Here is an 18,067-nt window from a genome sequence, read left to right on the forward strand (position 1 = left end):
AACATATTCTGCTTTTACTCTACTTTTATAGACATGTCCGGGATTCCAAGGGTGAAATCACCATCCGGGGAGACTATTTTAAAAATCGGCAAAATGTCTGGGTTTTTGCAAACAGAACCAGGAAGTGTGTGTGTGAGTATCACGCTTTACTTTTCCCGATCTCTATGGACACACCTGCTCTCTGTACAAAGACTTGCTTTGCAAGCAGAGCCAAGGAGTGTGCATGCAAGGACCACTCTTTACCTTTTCCTGTCTCTATGGTGTACCCACATGGTGCATGCTGGGATGGGGCAGATGGAACGGCAACCCTACTCTATGACATCACTGCCCACACTGGAATATAATAGGAATATCTTCTGCTCAGCAAAGTCCTCGCGTAGAATAGAAACCCCCCAACTCTAATATTTTTTTATCTAGGAAAGTCTGTTCTAATAACCCAAGGTGTGAACTACCGCACTTCTCTTCGATCCTGGAAAGCAAAATAATTTTAAGCAGTTGAGAATACTTCCATTCACAAGTGGCTCTTGCCACGTAATTCAGAACCTGACACCATCATGGGCGTTGGCAGGGACCTATATGAGCAAGTGTATTTGCAATTGCAAATACTAAAATCTAAAGAGAGGAGACTCTTGAGAGTCCCATGGACTGCAAGAAGATCAAACCTATCCATTCTGAAGGAAATCAGCCCTGAGTGCTCACTGGAAGGACAGATCCTGAAGCTGAGGCTCCAACACTTTGGCCACCTCATGAGAAGAGAAGACTCCCTGGAAAAGACCCTGATGTTGGGAAAAATGGAGGGCACAAGGAGAAGGGGATGACAGAGGACGAGATGTTTGGACAGTGTTCTCGAAGCTACCAACATGAGTTTGACCAAACTGTGGGAGGCAGTGGAGGACAGAAGTGCCTGGCGTGCTCTGGTCCATGGGGTTACGAAGAGTCGGACACGACTAAACGACTAAACAACAACATTTGCAATTGCTGCTTTAGGTTTGGATATTTACCTGCGACCTTGGGGTCCCTCTGCCTCCACCATCATATGTCAGCACACATACCCTTATTATTTACCAGATTTTTTCTTTTTGGGGGGACACACACACACATCTTTCTTCGTGGAGGGATAGAGAATGAGTAGCAGCCGCAGCCACAGCCTTCCATTTCTATGGGGTATTTGTATGCAGATCTTGTAAATGTCTCTATTTACATTACAGAACACTTCTCCCCAGCTGCCTGTTTAATATCAGTGAAGGTGGCTTGGGCCTTTTCTTTGATTTGATCCATGTCCATGTTCTGGATGTTCTGAAGTTGCCCGAGTATAGAATCCTTGTCTTCTTCCTCTACTTGATCTTCCGCCACCATTTTCTGGAGGTCTTCCGGCAAGCCCACGTCGTCCCCAGCCATCTGGATCTGATTCTCATCTAATTCGCTCTGAGCAAGGAGGGAAAGGGAACAGGAAAGGAATATAAGTAAAATAAGTGATGAGCATGTTCTGCAGGGAGAACTTAAATTATCCCATCAAGTCAAATCTAAATCATGCACCAATAAAAACTTCCTGTAGTGCTTGTAAGTTCAGACGGGGGGGAAATAGCAATTGCTATAACTCTTTTATTTCCTGTTTTCTCATTGTGTCTGGTTCTGTGTTCAAATACCTTGCAGATGACCACAGTGCCTGGAGACAGATAGTCGGGCTGCGTATCTGCAGCAGTGACCAGAGGAGGAATGATTGTTGAGAGAAGAAACGCCATGCTAACAGCAAACCTGGACTCCTTCATCTGCCCCAGCTGCAATAAAACATGTCTCTCTTGTACTGGCCTCCACAGCCATGGCAGGCTCTGTAGCTCTCCAGTGGTTGGACCAGCGGAGAGACCTTTCCACTGTCTCTTGAGACAGACAGATGCCAAGAAGGAAGAAGGAAAAGGATTTTGGGATTCTTATATTTCACAAAAACATTGTAATATTTCTATGCCCAGTTAGCAATGCAGCCATTGCCGCAGTTGCAAAAACAAATATTCAGCCCCGTTCAGGGTGAGCAGGACTTCCCCTGCCATGTTGTGCAACGCTTTTCTCTGCACAACAAATTTGCTAATTCTGCTGTCGGGGCAGGGCAGGGTTTGGGGGCAGACGTCCAGTGCCCCTGTCATTATAATCATAGGAGCCAACATCTAGGGGCCGAGGTCCCTTCAGCCCCACCCCCCGTAAAATATTTGATGGGTATTACCATTCAAACGACATGCGTGGCCCATGTATTGTGATCATAATACGGGCGGGGCCTCCCCCCATATTTTATTCAAGTTGGCATCCCTGATCATAATGATTGGGAGCACCTTCTGGTGTAGCCATGTTAGCTCACCACATTTTCAAGTAATAAAAATAATACACATCACCATCTAAGGAGGGGGATCTAGAATCTACAAATTTTCAGCTGCAGCCCTGGGCAATGCATCTTCGGTCAATTGCCTCTTTCCTTCCCATCCCAAAGCACTCCATGCATTAGAAGGCTAAGCCAGTAAAATCCTTGCTCAGGCTATGGCAAAGGGTCTCTCTAAGGGCCGTGAGGGAAAGAGGTGGAAGAAAACTCTTCTCTCTCTCTCCTAGTTCCAGCCCCTCTCAGGTGGGTGCCATTGCCATTCTAAGAGAACAAGAGAGGCGTTCATGGGGAGCTCTGGCACCTCTTTTTCTATGAAAAAAATAGCACTAGTAAACACCGTACTACAAATACTCTTCAACACACACACAAAAAAATGGCACAAACAAACGAAATGAAAAAGAGCAATAAGAAAACACGGCATGAAAATAAAACTGATTTGTTGGTAATAAAAATGGAAAGTGATGGGAGACTGTGAGAAAAGGGGCACCGCCTGGTTCACCATAAGTTTCCAAGCAGTCATGCTCCAGAGAGACAGAACTTACTAGAGAGCAACAAGCACACATGAAGTAAAACGTTTTTCCATCAAGGTCCCTCCCCTAATGCACAGTGATTGGAGAGCCCTGGCAAAATAACCCCCTCTGATTAAAAGCTAAGAGCTATCCATCTTCCTGCCCCACTCTCTCTCTTTCCTGCTCCTCACTCAAACAGCAACAGGCCATTCCCCTTATGGTCAGCTTAGTTTTGCTTTTAGATAGATAGATACACTGGTACCTTGGTTCTTGAACGTCTCCGTTGACAAACATTTTGGAACCCGAATCCTGAAAACCCAGAAGTAAATGCTTCCGTTTTTGAACGCACCTCAGAAGTCAGATGGCTTCCTCTGCGTGTTTTTCAATTTTCTCAATTGAATTTTCAGGTACCCCTTTGTGCCTTGGTTTTTGAATGTTTTGGAACTCGAATAGTCTTCCAGAACGGATTACATTCAAGAACTGAGGTACCACTGTAGATGATAGATTAGATAGAGATAGGTAGACAGAGATAGATAGATGATAGATAGATAGATGACAGATGATAGATAGATAAATGATAGATAGATAGATGATAGATAGATGGTTTGATAGATTAGATAGATAGATAGATAGATAGATAGATAGATAGATAGATAGATACCGGTAGGTAGGTAGGTAGGTAGGTAGGTAGATGATAGGAAACAGCTCTCCAGCATTTCGTGTGTGTGGGCGACAAACGAGGCTTTGGAGGACAAGAGGATGTTGCTACTCTTGACCTGGGACACCTTGCTAACATCCTGATTCAACCTTGGCACGCAAACAATGACACCTCAAGGCACCGTGATTTGACTTGTGACTTGGACTGCATGCAGAGCCGCTGCACACTGCTACATTTAACTTACAGATATAAACAAGACCTTCAGGATAAGGATTTGTAGTGAGTCAACCACTGGCAGAACTGGGTGGAGGGAGAAATCCGTCACATGTGGCATGAACTGAGCCAGGATTTCCTGGCAGCAAAGCCTTGTGTCCTGACTGTTACAGGAACACCGATTAGCCATAAGGACCCTGAGACATGGAGTTGCTCTTTTCAGCCATTTGCCAAGTGAAAGCTGAAAGTGGGGGGAGATATAGTTTTATTGCCACTGAAATGTCTTCCCCCCTTGAGCTCCAGGTCTAACGAATGGTGGTAAGATGGCAGTGGCTCGTTCTGAACTCAGCCGCTTTTAAGTCCTACCAAGCCGCCTGCTCCACAGTGCTAAATTAGAAGCACCATGAGTCACTTTTTCTGACCAACTCTTTCATTCCAAGTCAGCCTTTACTATCCATTCATACATATTTTTTTCCACTACATCATATTCATGCCAGACGACATGCTTTTTTGTTACAGTCAGAAGGGTGAAATAATGAACAATAAAATTACCCAGAAATGTAAAATCTGGCCTACTCAATTGCCTTTTATTGTGTGTGCCAAAAGTGAACCTGTTCTCTCTTAAGAAAGCTAACAGGCATGGGTCACCTCCCTTTTCATTTGACAGATTCGTTGTTTCACCACCTGCTCGATAGGAACATACTTTCACACTATATAAACAAGGTTATATTCTCATAAGACACAGTTAATCATGGCAGTTACTCCAGACTACAAGAATGCAAGGACTGACCTGTTGGGTTTGGACAACAATACCTCTGGTCTAGCGTTCGCCTGTCAGCAGTAGCTACTAGCCAAACGCCCCAAGAATGTCACAAACAGAGCACAGTTGGTATTGTGAATCCTTCCACCCTAATCACACCAAACTTGGAAAAGTGTCAGTTGGTGAGCAGGAAACTCCATCTACTCTCATGCGTTGGTTGGTTTGCTTGTTTTATAACGGGACGTGAGTGGCGCTGTGGGTTAAATCACAGAGCCTAGGACTTGCCGATCAGAAGGTCAGCGGTTCGAATCCCTGCGATGGGGTGAGCTCCCGTTGCTCGGTCCCTGCTCCTGCCAACCTAGCAGTTTGAAAGCACAAAGTGCAAGTAGATAAATAGGTACCGCTCCAGTGGGAAGGTAAAAGGCGTTTCCGTGCGCTGCTCTGGTTCACCAGAAGCGGCTTAGTCATGCTGGCTACATGACCCGGAAGCTGTACGCCGGCTCCCTCGGCCAATAAAGCGAGATGAGCGGCGCAACCTCAGAGTCGGCCACGACTGGACTTAATGGTCAGGGTCCCTTTACCTTTACCACTTTTCATCAAGCCAGTCCACAGTGATATAAAACAAATCATTAATAGCAGTACAGGCCCTCCAAGTGTCCCTATTTTCCAGGGACAGTCTTGGACTTACAGACACCATCCCGGTTTCTGATTTGATCCTGGAATGTCCCACTTTTCCTTAGGATGCCCTTCTTTTCATTGGAGAAATATTGGAGGGTATGGAGTTATGTGACCTCCTAACCAAGGAGATAAGTAACTATACAACCTTTAGAAGACATCTGAAGGCAATGCTGTATGGGGATTTTGTTAATTTTTAATGCTTAATTATGTTTTCATTATGTTGGAAGCTGCCCAGAGTAGCTGGGGCAGGATGGGCAGGATATAAATAGCCTTCTTCTTCTTCTTCTTCTTCTTCTTCTTCTTCTTCTTCTTCTTCTTCTTCTTCTTCTTCTTCTTCTTCCTCCTCCTCCTCCTCCTCCTCCTCTTCTTCTCAGACCCAGATGTGGATTCAGATGTATACCTTGTTACAATTCTCTGATCCATCTATTGTATGAAGCAATTAGTTATGCCGTTGCCTATACATATACACTTTCCTCATTTATTTCAGTGCAAACACCATAGTATCAGGTGACACCCTGGTTCCTGAATATTGTGGTTCGCAAATGCTAAAGCAGAACAATGCGCTGGACTTCTGTCTACCAAGAATAAATATGTGAGTAAATAACTGGTTAAGTAGCTGGCCAACCCATTCTGCTCCTGAAGGGTTGTGCCTATTCATGCACTGTGTGCACACTCACTCATTCATTCATTTGCTCCTACTTTTATTCAGATGCACGATCCCATCTTACATTCTGAAACACCTCCTGCTGACAGCATTGATGCTTATTCCTGTTGGCCTTTAGCTGCTGTCAGCGTTCGTTCTGGAGATTTAATGAAGCATTAATGCTTATCTTTGATGGGTGAACTGTGTGTTTTTTGTTTTTTGTTTTAAAAAAACACAAATCCTGTACATAGAAAGCCTGGGTCCATCACGGCAAAAATCTAAACAAAATGGCCATTGTCTGAAGAAAGGACTGCTCCCATCAAGAAGGCATTACAGTAGATATATATAGGAAACAATGCCATAGGAAACACAGTAAGCAAACTTACTTTAGAGTTAGCCCATTGGGACTAACTTCTGAATTAGCCTGCATAGGAATGGGTTGCATCTAGGAATGGGCAGATCAGTCAATTTCAGTTTCTCCCAGCCTCTCATTTTTCCACTCTTGAGTTCAGTTTTCTACATCAATTTCCTTTTTCCCCCCTTTTTAAACAGTTATTATGAAAATTCATCAGCATTTGACTGCGAATTTCTCCTACTATAAACATTTTTGCATGCAATTTTGTCCAAGTAAAGCACTTCCCCCTGAAAAATGCGTCCTTATATGTCATTTCCACTAACATATGCATTTCAATGCACAATTTGCTCTTGTTTATGCATTTTTGTACACATCATTTGGCATTGCAAAATTCAGAAACGTAAGAATTTAAGGGATGGCTGTGCTTCAGTTTGCATATTGTTCCATAAACTGGAAATCAGGTAGATTCACCTTTAAATATGAACCGAATCAAATTTCTCCCCACCCCACTCCCCTAGCTGCCTGGCATTCTATTTTGAATGTCTTTCGGTGACTGAACATCACTATTACCCGCCCTCTTTCTGTAGCCTTTAGCTCTTTTTGTCATGCATCTCGACCACAATACGTTTTTTAAAAGAACAGTTCTCAGAACATATTGACCGGCCTGTGCTGCCTTCTCAGCACAAGGAATGTGGTTTGGGCCTTCAGTTAAAGATGTATCTTTTTCAGCAGGCAGCTAGAGGAGGAAGGACCTGATTACTGTTGTTGCTGTTGCTGTCAGTAATTAGTCTTTAGTGGTTTGTTACGTGTTTCTAATGAATTGTGTTACTTTAGGGGGCTTATCAATATAACTAAACAAACAAACCAAAACAGATGAGGATAAAAGAATGTCAGTTCCCCTTCCTTGGGCAAGTTTCCATTGGAAGATGATCCATAAATAATACAAACTAACAAGTAGCAATTCACTCATACAAACAAATGTAAATGGCTGTTGTTCAGACCTTTTCAGCAAAAGATTTTTCTACACGATTATGGGTGGTAAATAAACTATCCTCCACCACCAGGTGGCACTGCAGGTACTGAACTGCTTTTCTTGCCTAACCATTCATTATGCTGGCCTGGCTAACACATATAGGCCAATTAAACAGATTCAGTAAGAAATAAAATCCTCTTGGGCCTGTATAAAGTCTCATATCTCTTTTCCGAAGAGCCCTAAGTAGACCCACATCCAGTTATTTCACCCCTGGCCTTCACCAAAAGGGAAATCTGTGATCCCCTCAGTCAGGGGTTCTGAAACCTCCTATCCCCAGAGCCCACAAGATGACTGGAAATTACTTGGGTTCACCAGTCACAAAATGGTGACAGAAGGAGGCAGAGTCTGGCATAATCAGCTGACAGTTACGTTCTTCTCTATCTCTACCAATAGCTAACCCACCTGTAGAAATTGCTAAGTTCTTTGCCAGAGGATTTTGCATGTGGCAAGGAGTCCCATAGCTCCATTTTCCTTGTGCTAAAGAGGTATTGTGATTCCGCCTCCCCATTTTATTTGATGCTGCCAATTTTTTTTACTGACCCTGATGCTCTAAGTCAGGCATAGGCAAACTTGGCCCTCCAGATGTTTTGAGACTACAGTTCCCATCATCCCTGACCACTGGTCCTGTTAGCTAGGGATGATGGGAGTTGTAGTCCCAAAACATCTGGATGACCGAGTTTGTCTATGCCTGCTCTAGGTGAAGAAGACTTTCTCCTTCCTTACACCTACATGCCTTTCAAAGTACTAATACCCATCTCCTGCATTTTCTTATCCCATTCTCACTCAGCTTGTACACTACTCCCAACACCAATACCACAACCACTGCCCTTTTCTTTTACATTCGCTTCTTTGTCTTATAACACTTCCCCCTCCTTCTATCCCATTTCCTTCAGCACCTCCTTTGCCCCTTTCCCCTCAGAGGAGGGAGAACTTCCTTCCTCCCTCAGCCTTGGGACATTGGTGTCTCCCAACCACATTGGTCTAACCAATGCCTATAACAAGGCCTAGGGCTTGGTCAAGCAGGTGAGGGGTCACTGGTCAGAATGTGGTACTAAGACCCATCTGAAAATGGCCCAAGGCCCACAGATGAGTCCTGGCCCTCTGTTCAAGGAACATTGCCCTCATGTTTTTCAGGTTGCCAGGGGCCTTCCTGACCACATAGAACTGTAGAGTTGGGAGAGCCAACCCCTTGCAGTGCAGGAATCTCTGAACCACAACGCCGGATATGCTTAAGATGGCCCTGAGTAATAGTCCCACTCTATTCTGACTTGGGCTCCACAATTTAAGAAGGATATTGACAAGTTGGGATGCGGGCAGAAGAGGGTGACCTCTTCTGGAATCCTAGCCTTACGAAGAACGTTTGAAGAAGCTGGGTATGATTAGCCTGGGAAAGAGGAGACTGAGAGGAGATATCATCAAATAGCTCAAGGGCTGTCACACAGAAGAGGGAACAAGCTTGTTTTCTCCTGCCAGTGTGGTGTAGTGGTTAAGAGCAGTGGACTCGTAATCTGGTGAACCGGGTTCGATTCCCCGCTCCTCCACATGCAGCTGCTGGGTGACCTTGGGCCAGTCACACTTCTTTGAAGTCTCTCAGCCTCACTCACCTCACAGAGTGTTTGTTGTGGGGGAGGGAGGAAAGAAGAAGAAGAAGAAGAGTTTGGATTTGATATCCCGCTTTATCACTACCCGAAGGAGTCTCAAAGCGGCTAACATTCTCTTTTCCCTTCCTCCCCCACAACAAACACTCTGTGAGGTGAGTGGGGCTGAGAGACTTCAGAGAAGTGTGACTGGCCCAAGGTCACCCAGCAGCTGCATGTGGAGGAGCGGGGAACCGAACCCGGTTCACCAGATTACGAGTCCCCCGCTCTTAACCACTACACCACACTGCCTCCCACACTGGGAAAGGAGATTGTTAGCCGCTTTGAGACTCCTTAGGGTAGTGTTAAAGTGGGATATCAAAACCAAACTCTTCTTCTCTTCTTCTGCTCTGGAGGGTCGGACTTGAACCAAGGTATTCAAGTTACCCAGCCCCAGCCCACCTTCTGATGCAGCAGCAGAGGCAGTCTCGGGCATAAAAAGGTAAAGGGGCCCCTGACCATTAAGTCCAGTCGCGGACAACTCTGGGGTTGCGCTGATCATCTCGCTTTACTGGCCGAGGGAGCTGGCATTTGTCATGTGGCCAGCATGACTAAGCTGCTTCTGGCAAACCAGAGCAGCGCACGGAAACGCCATTTACCTTCCCTCCAGAGAGGTACCTATTTATCTACTTGCACTTTGACGTGCTTTTGAACTGCTAGGTTGGCAGGAGCTGGGACCGAGCAACGGGAGCTCACCCCGTCGCGGGGATTCGAACCGCTAACCTTCTTGGGCATAGCTATGGGCAAACTGAGCAGATAAATGATTTTTCCTCCCTGTTTTATAATGAAGCTGAATGTTGACTGATTCAAGTCTGGCAATGGTAAGTACTTCTTCGCACAGTGCATAGACTATGGAATTTGCTCCAGCAAGAGGTAGTGATTGCCACCGTCTTGGATGACTTTAAAATAGGATTAGATAAATTTGTAGGGGATACAGAGATTGATAGCTGCTAGTCATTACAGACACTGTTCATGGACTGCAGAGGTTGGGCATACACCTGGTGTACACACATTTGCTTGCAGAATAGCCATGTAAACCCGGGAGGACATTTAGTGGGGAGAGTCCCTATATATATCAAATCCTGCACTAAGTGACTTTCTGTGCCCCTTTAGCATTCCAGCAATAGAGTTCCACTTATGAGCAAGCCATAGGACTCATGGATGAAAACATCTTTTCAATGACAAATCTACCCTGACAATCCTATTAATAGGATTAAGGTTCATTAAGGACATGTTTTGTCATATAAGTCTGCCCCAAATACCCTGGAGGTTTAAGTCTTGCATTGGAACCTGGGGCCTCTTACAGACTAAAATCTAAAGTACATCTTCTGAGAGCTACCTACATTTTAAAAAAAACACCAGACATCACTTTAACCAGAGAGTACTATATCAGATTTATACCAGACTGCCCATCAAAATATATATTTTACATTTACATTCCTGCCCGTCTTCAAAGAAATTCAAGGAAGTGTAATGGGGGCTATTCCATTTTATCCCCCCCCAAAAAACTCTGAGAGGTAGGTTAGGCTGAGAGAGTTTCACAGCAAAACCGAAACTTGAACCCAGGTTTCCCCTGAATCAAATGGATTCTGGTGCCAGATTCTTCTGTAGCCTGGTTCTGTTCGATTTTCTGCAGAATCAGTGGCAGAAAGGTCATTACCCTTGAGCTGAATGTTTGCCAGTTTAAGTAAAAGTTGGTATTCCTCTCTCTTGCAAGCTGAGGCATGACAAATGAGTAGGGGATTTCTGACTCTGCCTGGATGAAGCAAGCAAGTTGAGGTGAACCAGATTTCCTCCATATTTTTTACCATATTTTTAAAAAGTGCACGTTCACTACATTCACGAAACTAACGTCACTTCTAATTTGGCCCTGAGTTGCAAAGTCTGACACGCAGTGAAGCAATCGCACTATTTCTTCACTGTAGTTCTGCTTTTGCACAGTTAACACACATGTTGTCAGGAGCTCAAATCTACAACAGGACTGAAAGTGATGTTTGGGGCTGTGTTTCTTTAGCCTCCACAGAGGCGCTGGCTTGCGAGGATGATGGGGTACACATGATGTCAGGATATTTAGGAGGAGCCAGGGCTCCGCAGTTCACCTCCACGCTTTTTGGACATTGGGGGGCCTGGCCCCCAGGGGCGGAGGAAGGGGTGTGTGGTGGGGGTGGGCCACCCCGGGTTTCACCACTGAGGGGGGTGACAAAATGCCAGGCGGCACTCACCGCGGGGCCTGCAGCACGACCGAGCCACACATCTCTCCTGGGAGTGATGCGGTGGCTTGGACGCCCGCAGGCTCGTGCGCACTGCTCCAAACTGTCCACCTCCCGCCTCCTCCTCAGCTGTAGGGTGGCTGAGTGGGAGGAGGCAGGAAGAATCCTTGGAGGCCCCGCAGAGTGTCCTGCCCCGGCTGGCCCTACCCCTGGGCACAGGGCACACACGCCACCCTAGGTGCCCAATCAGCTTGCTCCACCACTGCTGGCCCCCACCCCAAAAATATTCAGGAGTAGCCTCAGCCCCCAGGAGTTGGCTCCCCTGCTCTCCAAGCTGGTACCCTCCAGATGTTTTGAATTACAGCTTCCATCAGAAGCCTGCAGGCCGGGGAAGCCTGGTTTAGGCAACAAGAAAAGACCCGTCTTGTATTCTCAGATACAGTGGTACCTCAGGTTAAGAACTTAATTCGTTATGGAGGTCCGTTCTTAACCTGAAACTGTTCTTAACCTGAGGTACCACTTTAGCTAATGGGGACTCCCGCTGCCTCTGCACCACTGCTGCACGATTTCTGTTCTCATCCTGAAGCAAAGTTCTTAACCCGAGGTACTATTTCTGGGTTAGCGGAGTCTGTAACCTGAAGCGTCTGTAACCCGAGGTACCACTGTATTGAATTCCATTCTGCCACTGTTGTCCTTTTGCACCAACTGCAAAGTAGGGTCTCAATTTAACGTTTTATTCTAAAGGTTTGCAAGGTTCCGCTTTAAAAACAGTGTATAAAGAATTTTTCTAAAAGCACCTAGCAACCATCAACATACACTTTTAAAAAGCACAAAAGAAACTTTGATCAGAGAAACATGCCAAGCGCTAAAAAGGGGGCAGGAAGGAGGAGAAAATGAATGAAGCCGGCAGCCTGCATGAAGTGTAGCAGGAGGGTCAAAGAGGAAGAAGAAAATATCTGGATTTGATCCTCACACTGCTGATTTTGTTACTGGGCTCCGTTGAAAGTGTCCCTTCATAACTTGGGACCAGTTTACCTGAAGGATATGCTCCATGGCCACTTCAGTCTGTGGAACTTGCACTTGTAGAAGTGCCATGTAATGTTGGTTCCACATTTTCCATGATTCAGTCTTCCTCCTATGCTCTGAAACTCCCTGCTAATTGATCTGTCCTGAGTGCTTTAATAATAATAATATAATTTTATTTATATCCTGCCCTCCCCAGCCAAAGCCAGGCTCAGAGCAGCTAACAACAATAAAAACAGCACAGTTTACATAAAATCACAGTCAATTAATTGAAATACATTCTAAAATCAATTCAGAATCAAATTAATGGCAACCATTGGGCTAGGGTTCTGTGAAGAATACAGAAGGAGAAAGGGGGTCAGACTGCACCTTGGCCAAAGGCCTGGTGGAACAGCTCTGTCTTGCAGGCCCTGTGGAAAGATGTCAAGTCCCGCAGGGCCCTAGTCTCTTGTGACAGAGCGTTCCACCAGATCGGGGGGCCACGGCTGAAAAAGCCCTGGCTCTGGTTGAGGCCAGCCTAACCTCCCTGTGGCCTGGGATCTCCAATATGTTTTTATTTGAAGACCATAAGGTCCTCCATGGGACATACCAGGAGAGGTTAGAGATTCTTGCGTTGCAGGACTTTGACTAGATGTTCCTTAGGTTCTATTCTATGACATAGGTATATCAGTATGCACCCCGATACATATATTTTCTTCTTAATACCAATTGCTTCAACCATTTTCTTCTGATGGGACTCTGTGATTTGAAATAAACCAGTCTGAATCCAGCCTATGCCACCTTGCCCTGCTGTACAGTAAATCTGCAGTCCTGCTAAGCTGTATCCTAATGATGCTGACCCAGAGGCCACATGAAAAATTTGAAGGAAAAGAGAGGGAGCAAACTATAGCTGCTCTCATGGGATCAGAGGCAACAAGGGAAAGTGGGAGAAAATGCTTTTAAAAAGCAGCAGGCTCTGGGTGGTTGTGTTGAACAAATCAAGATTACAGGTGGCGATCCTGGGGAGATTCAGTTCATTTCAGTATACCTGAAGGAGCGTCTCCACCCCCATCGTTCTGCCCGGATGCTGAGGTCCAGCGCCGAGGGCCTTCTGGCAGTTCCCTCATTGCGAGAAGCAAAGCTACAGGGAACCAGGCAGGGGGCCTTCTCGGTAGTGGCGCCTGCCCTGTGGAACGCCCTCCCATCAGATGTCAAAGCGATAAATAACTACCTGACATTCAGAAGACATCTTAAGGCAGCCCTGTTCAGGGAAGTTTTTAATCTGTGATATTTTAGTGTATTTTTGGTTTCTATGGAAGCCGCCCAGAGTGGCTGGGGAAACCCAGCCAGATGGGCGGGGTACAAATAATAAATTATTATTATTATTATTATTATTATTATTATTATTATTATTATTTCACCTTTTAATGTAATTTGCACTTCTTCAAACAGTACGCAGCCAAAATGCAGCCATAGTTCAAAATCTGCCCTTCTTCAAATTCTGTTTGTTGGTACAAATGCACGTACGCAAGGGGAAGTGTGCATTACAGTGCATACAACAATATGCAGTAATGCATTCTATTAAGGGAAACGGATGCAAACTTGAGCTTGAGATTGGAAAGAACGAGGAACCGAGAGAAACCAACATTGGCAAATGTGTCCATCCCTACTTACAGACAGGGGGATGTATCGAAAAATGGGGGGCACATCACCACACAATCTGTAAGCTTGTCCTTTGTCCTCATCAAGCACATCCACATTTGGGTAAAAGCAGAATACATTGTGTCGGTGGGTTTGAAGAACCTAAGCCGAGTCATGTTTTGCACCGGTCATGTTTTGCATCCTACTTGTCCGTTACTTTATTTTAGCCTATAGAGCATGATTTGCAGTGGAAGTCGGATGCCAAAAGACTTCTCCGCCTCCATGCGCCCTGAGAAAAATGGTTCCCAACCCCCAAGGTCTGGCAAAGTGAACATTACGAGACCTGACAGCTCCTGCGAAGATTTTTTTCTTAACTTTTCTTTAAGTTGCGTCTTAACAAGGTGCCTGCGCATGGGCCCAAGTTTAACGCTTTCCCCCTGCTGTTCCATAGCCTCGGTGATTGTAACCCTAAGCAATTATGAATGAAGGACCCCAAGGATTCAATAATTGGTTACCTGAGGACATTTCTGAATGTGTCAGATTCCCTGTGGATTGTTAATGTCATTACCAAAGCTTAATTTATACAGAAACCAAAAGGCTGCAGAGAAAACTTCCGAGCACTTAATTGGGCCATCGCTTCAGATAAATACTTAATTCAATTATTATTATTTTTAAAAACCGAAACATGGTGCAGGAAAAATATCAGTACCAACACTTAACACTGCTATCCTGACATTGTAAAAGCTTGTTTCATTGATTATTTGGACAAGTGCATCTTGAATTGGATTTTGGCTTGATGCTGTTGGTCACTAAGGCAGGAAACAAGGGGGGGGGGTAGACTGACAAGGGTTCAGCGTTATAATCTGGAACCAGAACATTGGTGCTATGAAATGTTACAGGGTTTCAGCAAGAAGTTGCAGGACATGTACTGATTGGAAGCTAAGCAGTATGACTGCCCTGAAAGTTTTCAGGCACAAATAGTATTAAAAGTGGGATCGCCAAATCATCTGCAGATGATTTGGTAATTACAGTAAAAAAAGGTAAAGGGACCCCTGACCATTAGGTCCAGTGGTGGCCGACTCTGGAGTTGCGGCACTCATCTGGCTTTAATGGCCGAGGGAGCCGGCGTACAGCTTCCGGGTCATGTGGCCAGCATGACTAAGCCGCTTCTGGCGAACCAGAGCAGCACTTGGAAACGCCATTTACCTTCCTGCCGGAGCAGTACCTATTTATCTACTTGCACTTTGAGGTGCTTTCGAACTGCTAGGTTGGAAGGAGCAGGGACCGAGCAATGGGAGCTCACCCTGTCGCAGGGATTCGAACCGCGACCTTCTGATCGGCAAGTCCTAGGCTCTATGGTTTAACCCACAACGCCACCCTCTCCCTAAAGTGATAGAAAAAAACCCCAAAGTATGGACAAATGGCAGGGTTTAAATTGAATAAAAACAAAACTAAATTATTAGTCAAAAATCTTAGAGAATCAGAAAAGATGGAACTCTCCCAGAGTTTGGATATAGAAAGCCATAAAAAAGTAAAGTATTTAGGAATATGGTTAACAAACAGGAATCTCAATATATATAAAGAAAATTATGAAAAAATGTGGAATGAAATGAAAAGGAATCTAGAAATTTGGAGTAGGATGACTCTTTCTTTTTTAGGAAGAATTGCAGCAATTAAAATGAATACATTGCAAAAAATGTTGTTGCTCTTTCAAACAATACCGATAAAAAGTAATAGCATCTGCTTCAAAAAATGGCAAAAAGATATTTCAAAATTTATCTGGAGGGGGAAAAGACCAAGAATAAAACATAAAATACTTACAGATGTAAAAGAAAGAGGGAGCTTTTCCCTTCCAGATTTCAGAATTTATTATGAAGCAGCTTGCCTTACTTGGATTCTGGATTGGATCAAATTGGAGAAAGAGGCGGCAATAGAACTGGAGGGACATGATAACAGATTTGGCAGGCATGCATATTTGTGGTATGGAAAAACCAAAGTACATAAAGGATTTCACAATTATATAATAAGAAAATCTTTAATAAAAGTTTGGGGAAAATATATAGACTTATTAGAACAAAAAACTCCATGGTGGTTATTGCCTATTGAAGCACTATCTTTTAAAATGACAACAAAGAAAGAAATATGGCCAACATATAGAGATCTATTAATTGAACAGGATGGAAAGCTAAAATTGAAGGATTATGAGGAGTTGAAGGAATACCTTCAAAGCTGGCTACAGCATAGACAGATAAATGAAGTCTTTAAGGAAGATAATAAGAAAGGATTTGGTTATACAATTTCTAGATTCCAAAGAGAGATAATAGATGACAATTTCAAATTACTTAAGAAAGTGTAAAGTTTGTTATTGGAATGGGAAACGAAGGAGGAAGAAGTTAAGTCAATAATGATTAAGTGGGCACAAGATGTGGGTCATAATACAGTATACAATTTGAAGAGTGGAAAAAACTTTGGAAAGTAAATATGAAATTCACAGACTGTATTTTATTGAAAGAGAATTACATGAAAATGATGTATAGATGGCATATAACACCGATTAAGCTGGCCAAAATGTATAGAACAGAATCAAATAACTGTTGGAGATGTAAAAATAAGGAGGGTACCTTTTATCATATGTGGTGGGAATGTAGTATCATAAAAAAAAATGGGAGATGATATATAACAAACTGAAAAAAATGTTTAAAATGACATTTGTTAAAAAAATCAGAAGCATTTTTAATAGGTATTTCTGATCAAGGATGCTGAAAGAGAAATGGAAAATATTCATGTACGCAACAACAGCAGCAAGAATCATAATAGCATGAAACTGGAAGACTGGAGAAATACCTTTGAAAGCACAATGGCAGGAAAAATCGAAGAACCATGCAGAATTAGCAAAGCAAGTGGATAAGCTACATGAAAAAGAGAATAGTGATTTAAAAAAAGAATGGGAACCTTTCATAAACTATCTGCAGAAACAACTGAAAGAAATGGACTCAGTCGCAGGATTTGAATAAACATTCACAACTTTATTTAACAAAATGCATGAAGAATAACATTGTAATAACATTTTGACAGATAAGGAATAGCAGATTGTATCATTTAATGTAACAAACCAGAGGGGTAGCTGAAGGAAGTTAACGGGAAGGGGGGGGGGACGTAGAATGTATGTTTGGAAATGATTTTGATATTTGTTGTTAGAAAAGAAAACTAATAAAAATTATATACAAAAAAAAAGTGGGATCGCATGTAACAGCCCCAACACCATCATGAGCACAAGCTGTCATGAATGCACAATAAACAAGATGTCTGGAGAGGCTTCTTTTAGTTTTGGTGGCAGCGATGGTTCGGCTTATCTTTGAGGTCCCAGGCCACAGAGAGGTTAGGCTGGCCTCAACCAGAGCCAGGTCTTTTTCGGCTGTGGCTCCAATCTGGTGGAACGCTCTGTCACAAGAGACTAGGGCCCTGCGGGACTTGACATCTTTCCGCAGGGCCTGCAAGACAGAGCTGTTCCACCAGGCCTTTGGTCAGGGCACAGCCTGACCCCTCCTTTGGCAATCCTCACAGAACTCTAGCCCAATGGTTGCCATTAATCTGATTTGAACTGATTTTATAATGAAATGATTTTAGAATGTTGTATCATTTTACTGTTGTTAGCCGCTCTGAGCCCGGCTTCGGCTGGGGAGGGCGGGATATAAATAAAAATTTATTATTATTATTATCTGTGTTCATTTCTTGGACTTCATTGTAACTCTAGCAATGCCACAAACACATGACAAATGGGGATCTGCTCTTTTTGGTCTGCATATCTGGAAGACCAACCCCTTTGATGCCTATCGGGTATAGAACTACCGAGCTGCACAGAGAGATACAAGTGATAAACAAAATCATCATGGGGTCCTAGCAGTGGTGGACATCCGTTTTGGGGGGCCCTGAAACTTGAATTGTTATGGGGACCCCTCAACAACCAGCAACGAGCTCTGAGTAACCACTGTTATCTTCCTTAATGGGATTGTTTACAACATCTGTGCTACTGACTCTCAAAATTTAAGGTTGCTGAAATATATACAACAAAAAAATTAATCAATTTGAGTTGTGCGACTCAAATTGGGTCTACTAGACCCATTCCCCCCCCCCTCGCAAAGCAATGTAGACTAAAGTCAGGGAAATGTAGCCCTGCGAAGTGCTGAGCAATTTCTGATCCAGATTCCTCTTGCCCCTCAGAGAAGTATAATTCCCAGAGTTCCCTAAGCCAGTTTGAGCCTGCAGTGTGGATATGCACGTTCACTGCAGTCAGAAGTAGGAAGATGAATTTGGTTTAATCCCCAATTAAACTAATGTATCCGTCTCCCTGATTCAAATGGCT

The 18,067-nt window shown here is 44.0% G+C and overlaps 1 protein-coding gene across 2 annotated transcripts in view; it reads right to left on the minus strand.

Annotated features, from left to right (window-relative positions):
- Positions 1-932: 932 nt before the first annotated feature.
- CPLX4 (complexin 4) overlaps positions 933-18,067 on the minus strand; it is a 30,480-nt gene continuing 13,345 nt past the window's right edge. Inside the window, exons 3-4 of one of the 2 annotated variants that reach the window (XM_083575933.1) lie at positions 3,858-3,986; positions 933-1,425 (exon numbers count right to left, since the gene is read on the minus strand). In XM_083575933.1, the coding sequence (XP_083432059.1) occupies positions 1,198-1,425; positions 3,858-3,986 (357 nt within the window). In that variant the 3' untranslated portion in view covers positions 933-1,197. The remainder of the gene's footprint in view (positions 1,426-3,857; positions 3,987-18,067) is intronic. The other variant, XM_083575934.1, reaches the window with a different exon arrangement.

This window comes from Podarcis filfolensis (genome assembly GCF_964270895.1).
Source record: "Podarcis filfolensis genome assembly, chromosome: 11".
In the NCBI taxonomy this organism is placed as follows: Eukaryota; Metazoa; Chordata; class Lepidosauria; order Squamata; family Lacertidae; genus Podarcis; species Podarcis filfolensis.